The sequence below is a fragment of the Saccopteryx bilineata genome, chromosome 1, assembly GCF_036850765.1.
Source record: "Saccopteryx bilineata isolate mSacBil1 chromosome 1, mSacBil1_pri_phased_curated, whole genome shotgun sequence".
NCBI classification, from domain to species: Eukaryota; Metazoa; Chordata; class Mammalia; order Chiroptera; family Emballonuridae; genus Saccopteryx; species Saccopteryx bilineata.
In genome coordinates, this window is record NC_089490.1 from 333807240 (window position 1) to 333813239 (window position 6000).

Consider the following 6000-nt stretch of genomic DNA (forward strand, 5'->3'; position numbering starts at 1 on the left):
TCCTCATTCTGGAACACACAGTTCTCAGAAAGCACCATGACTTTCCCCAAATTTAAATGTGACACAAGATTTTGTAGCAGTAGGATCAGAGCTACCACATGAAAGAGGCTGTTCTGCAAGGCAGGACCTGAGGCTGGAGGACGAGGTTGTGGGGTGAGCTGGCCCTCAGAGACTGGCTCTGAATGAAGAAGAAATGTGTGGGCGGTGCTGTCCCCAGGGTGATGTGCATAGGGCATTGATCCAGATAAAGCCTAAGGCTTGTCTGCAGTGTCGGTCCTGGGGTAGAAGCATTTCCCCAGTCTGGGACCAACGCAGGAAAGGAGAGCTCAAGGAGCCTGGATTTCAGAGAAACAAGATGGGCACCCAGAATGTTACTAAGCATATGGAAGAGGCTGTCACTTAGGAAGTGAGGGGCTAGGGACCCCTACGCAAGAGGCTTAGACTAGCCAAGGGAAGTTCCCAGAGTCTACTGTGCGAACCTTGAGTTTATTCACCTTGGTCTTAGTGATTTTCCTTTAGAATTCAGAGAGCCTCAGGTGGTTCTGCACTGTGAGCCTCAGCCAGTCTCACAGTGCAGAAAGGAAGTGTCCTTAATGCTTAAGCCCAAGCATTAAGGTCCTGTGGGCCACGTGGTGGCAGAGACAACAGTGGGAGACAACATAGGGACTGGCCACCTATGGGGGTAAGGGGAGTCTTTGGTGTAATGGGTTGGGCTTGTTCAGGGAAGGCAGAAACTGAGCTTATTTCTCTTGATTCTATCTCCCCAGAAAATTGCCCAGGAGGTCTCTGAGCAGGATCTGTCCCAGGGGAGACTATACCCACCACTCAGCACCATCCGAGACGTGTCTCTGAGAATTGCCATCAAAGTAAGGAAAATCCTACCCTTTTCAGTATGGGTAGTGAGGCCCATTGACTTTCTCTGTGACTTTCAGAGTGCTAAGGGGGTGGCAGCTGTGGCAACATCCTGAGCTCCTTGGGCTGCACTGCACACAACCCAGAGGCTGAGTGACAAACTCCTGCTTACAGCTTGAGCCCTACCCCCAACACCCACTCAGGCCAGTTCTGGGAATGATCCTGAATTTCCCCTCAAACACCAAGCAGAAAAATCATCAAAGTCCATAGTTTTGTGGACCAGAATGTGGGTGGAATTTTTTTTAAGTGAATCATAAGTGCCCATTTATACAGAAAGGTCAACTTGCATAGCATCGTGGAAAGATCTAAGCTGTGGGGTCCCAGCTCTGCCAATCAGCAGCAGAGTTACTGGGGCCAATCACTTTACTTCCCATAGTCTGTCTCCTCTTTCTCCAAAGGGGCCAGTAATGCCTCTCTTCCAGAGTCCCGGAGAAGTTTAAAAGAGAACATTGCAAAAGCTCCACACTCAATGCCTCCTGGCCAGACTAGATGGTCATTCCTCTCCTTTCTCTCAGAATGGCTGGGCCATGGGCTGATCAGGTTCATGGAACATTCCACGGAAATATCTCACCCTAGAGACCATGCAAAGATGATAGCTTTTCAAAGGATGAGAATGTGCTGCAATAAATACTGGCCGAGCATTGACAATTGTTGAATCTGGATGATAAATATATGAGGATTGTTATACTATTACTTCTATTAATATATATTTTACATTTTCTATATTCAATTTAAAAAAATCATTTCAGAAAATGCGTTCCACAACAGCACTCACTCCCCATGAGTTATTCATGGGATCCAGAATCAATCCTCCTGCTCAGAGTCCAGCATCCCCTTGTCCAATACCTTCCTTTGGGGGAAATTTGGATTAATGCGCTTCTGAAGCCAAATCTAATACCCAGAGAACAATATCCAGGCTATTCTCCCAATTCAACCCACCACATTTGAAGGGGGCAGGAGTATCAGGCACTGAACACTCTTGCCTGTGACCTGACTTTATCTTCACACCACTCTAGAGAAATATCTCATTACCCCCACTTCACAGATGAGGAAACTGAGGCTCCACGGGATAATGTCACTACTGAGAACCCATAGGCAGTTAGAAGCAGAGACAGACTTTAGTCTGAGACCTTTTGACCCTGGATCAGTGTTTATTCCACTATGTCACAGCTTCCTATTTGGGTAGAAAGCTCAACCTCCTTCCTAGCCGGGGGCTTCATGGGCTACAGCTCATGAGAGGCACACATCTGGTTTTTCCTGTCCACAGCTTCCCAAACAAGAGTCCTTAGACAGGTTTCTCCTCAGATCCAATTCCTTAGCCAAACATGTTTTTCCCTAGGTTCTTGACTTCGCGTACAAACACAATCTGGCCTCCTACTACCCAGAGCCCGAGGACAAGGAAGCTTTTGTAAGATCCCTGGTCTACACTCCAGACTATGACTCCTTCACACTGGACAGCTACACTTGGCCCAAGGAAGCCATGAATGTTCAGACAGTCTGATGCAGTCCCATAGACCAGTGTGGGACTAGACGAAGCCCAGAGTAACGTAACACTGACAATATAAATGGATTCCAAAATGGCCATCCTTGTCACTGTGTTTTTCCTTTGAACTTTCTGGTGTGAGGGCAGATGCCCAGGCATACAGTGAATGAGAGCCTTGTCCCTGAAGGCCTTGAGTTCACTCTTCTATAACCCTCCTCTGACTTCCTTCCAAAGAATTTCCTTATATATTAATTGCCACTATTGACTAGCCCTGGTGGAAAATCTAGAATTCTGCCTAAAATTCTGCTTTTCAGAGCTCAAGGCCTAGTGGAAGAGATGAGAGATATGGACACAATTCATTTTTCCAAAAAGAAAATGATAAGTCCATGAAAGAAGTACAGATAACAAAAGTGCTCAAAGAAGGGAGAGGATGCTTCTAATGGGGTCATAAGAAAAAAGTTTATGGGGAGCAGTGTTTGTTTTGCACTGAGTCCTAAAGATGAAGGTTAGGTGGGAGCCATTGGGAAATGAGGAATGTGAAGGCAGCCACTGGCCAGAAAGCCTGGCCCACCCATTAGAATGTTCAATCTCTGTTGGAGGAATACACACCCTTCAATTCTCAGATGGGTGTGGGCGATGACTGGCTGGAGGCAGCTCACTAGTCAGAAAGGGTCACTGCTGTGGGTTGCTGAATACTAGACATTCCTTTATGGTTACTACTAAAAGGAAAACCAGAGAAATGTGGGCAGGGAGGGTCCGCTAGCCAAAGAGGAAGGAGGAGGAGATGTACTGAGGGGAAGAGCACCATGGGGAGCTCTAGGAATGACTTGATTTCATTTTCCTGGCCTTGGGACACTCTTCCACCCTTCACTCTCTTAAATAATTCAGAAAACCAAACAATTTTCTTATAGAATAGTTTCAGTCTACTCTTTGTGTTTCTTAGACCAAGTTCAACCATAACCTTCATCTCCCTCATGCTCATCAGAGTCCATCACGGGTTGGGGGAGGGTTCTGAAATCAAAGACTGCTAAATTGCTAAAACCTATTGGAATGGTAGCTTCCAACCTCTAGCTTCACTGTAGAACAAAAGAAAAAATAAGCCGTGCTTAGGGATCTACCACTGCCTACCCCTGATGCCAGCTCAGCTTCAGGACCCGCACTGCCCACAATAAATAGATCCTATATGGCCTATGACATAAAAGTGACAGGCTGTGAACTATGGACTTCTAGAAGAGTCATTAGCAGAGACACCAGTCACCCCTTGCCAATGTCATATTCTTTTAACATCTGCTTTTTCTGGTGCTGGTGCTCAGCCAAGAATTTCCTGAGAAAACATTCCTGTTCTATCATCCCTAGGCTCATAGAGAATGAGAAACTGTTTAGAAGAGGGTTGGAAGAGTAAAATTGGAATCTAAACACCAGGGAACCTTTTATACTGTTTTCTACATTCTGTTCCACAACTTCCTCTGAATCCCAACTATGCTTCTTTTATCCCAATGTAAAAGAAAAGAAAAATAGTAGAGAAAATCAATGAAACAAAAACAAGTTCTTTGAAAAGATCAGTTAACTTAACAAACTTCAGCTAACTATCTAAGACAGTGGTTCTCAACCTTTCTAATGCCATGACCCCGCAATACAGTTCCTCATGTTGTGGTGACCCCAAACCAAAAAATAATTTTGGTGGCTACTTCATAACTGTAATTTTGCTACAGTTATGATTCGGAATGTAAATACCTGATATGCATTATGTATTTTCCAATGGCTTTAGGCGACCCCTGTGTTTTGGTTGTTCGACCCCCGCCGGGGTTGCGACCCACAGGTTGAGAACCTCTGATCTAAGACAAAAAGAAGATACAAATTATATTATCTTTATTCCAACCCCACTGAACATCTTTCTGGCACTAAACACACATACTCTAGCCTGTGCCCTTTTACATGCTTGGTCTCCACCTAAAAAGTCCTCCCCTCTGCTCCCCTGCACTTTTTACCAGTTAAATTTCAGTTCACCCCAGCTCTCTACCTGGAGACAATGCAGATTGACTCAGTGAAATCTTCTTGGACAGAATTAATAATTATATTAGAAATCAACTACAGAAAAAAAAATGGGATATTTTCAACTATTTGGAAATTAAACAATACATTTCTAAATAACCCATGGTTCAAAGAAGAAATCACAAAGTAGATTATATATGTTGTATTGAATGAAAAAAATCTGAATTAATGAGTTTTAACTAAAGAACTGCTTAGAGGGAAATTTTATAGTGCCTATATCAAGAAGAAAAAAGAAAGGTCAAACATAAAATTTCTCAAAAAACTTCTACAAAAAAGAAAAACAAACAAAATCCAAAGCCAGCAAAGAGAAAAGCAGAAATCAACAAATCAATTAAAAGTAAAAAAAAAAAAAAAAAAAAAATCAATTACTAATTAAAAATCCTCCCAGATGCCCTTATTGGTAAAGTTTTATCAAATATTTAAAGTAGAAATAATACCAAGCCTTCACATACTTTTTCAGAAAATAGAAGAGGAAACATTCCCAAATCCATTCTATGATATTGATATTAACCAATCAGTATCAGATAAAGACAACACAAAAAAACTGAAGACCACTATCCTTCATGAATATAGATGCAAAATCCTAAACAAAATATTAGCAATCCATCAACATAAAAGAACTATACACAATGAACAAATGGAATTGATCCCAGGAATACAGTTGTTTTAACATTTTAAAATTGATCAACGTAGTATATGATGCTAATAGAATGAACCAAAATCACAAGATCATGTCAATGGATGTAGAAAAAGCATTTGAAAAAAATATATCTGTTTATGATTTTTAAAAAATTTAACAAACTAGGAATAGAAGAGCACATTCTCACCTAGTGAAGAACCAAAGTCTAATATCATGCTTAATGGTGAAATAATGAATCCTTTCTCCCTAAGATCTGGAACAAGGCAAGCATGTTGCTTTTACCACTTCTGGTCAACATGGAGAGTCTAGCCAGTTCAGTAAAGAAGAAAAAAGAAATGAAAGGCATCCAAACTGGAAAAGAAGAGTAAAACTGCCTTTATTCATGGATGACGTAGTCCTGTATGTAGAAAACACCAAAGAGTAGAACAGTGCCTGCCTCCATCTCCCAATCTCTCTCCCTTCTTTTCTCTCTCACCTCCCCCTCCAATAAATAAGTTTATAAAGATCATAGAATGTAAAGTAAATTTTAAAAAATTAATTGAATTTCTATATACTAGCAGAAAACAATCTAGAAATAAAATTAAGAAAACAGTTCTATTCAAAATAGCATTCAAAAAATACTTAGAAATTTAAGAAGTACAAGCCTTGTACACTGAAAACTACAAAACATTACCAATAGAACTTAAAGAAAATCTAAAACAATGGAGGGTGTTCAATGTTCATGGATTTGAAAACTCAATATTGTCAAGGCTGCATTTCTCTTCAAATTATTTATAAATTCAACAATATAACTACCATAATGCCTGCAGGCTCTTTTTGTAGAAACTGAAGGGCTAGTCCTAAAATTTGCATGGATATGCAAAGGACCTAGAATTGCCAATTTTTTTTTTAAAAGAACAAAGTACACTATCCA

At 41.2% G+C, this 6000-nt stretch overlaps 1 protein-coding gene across 1 annotated transcript in view; it reads left to right on the top strand.

Moving 5' to 3' along the window:
- ME3 (malic enzyme 3) overlaps positions 1-2494 on the top strand; it is a 227275-nt gene extending 224781 nt beyond the window's left edge. Inside the window, exons 14-15 of the mRNA XM_066248600.1 lie at positions 768-866; positions 2252-2494. Coding sequence (XP_066104697.1) covers positions 768-866; positions 2252-2413 — 261 coding nt within the window. The 3' untranslated portion in view covers positions 2414-2494. The remainder of the gene's footprint in view (positions 1-767; positions 867-2251) is intronic.
- Positions 2495-6000: the final 3506 nt, after the last annotated feature.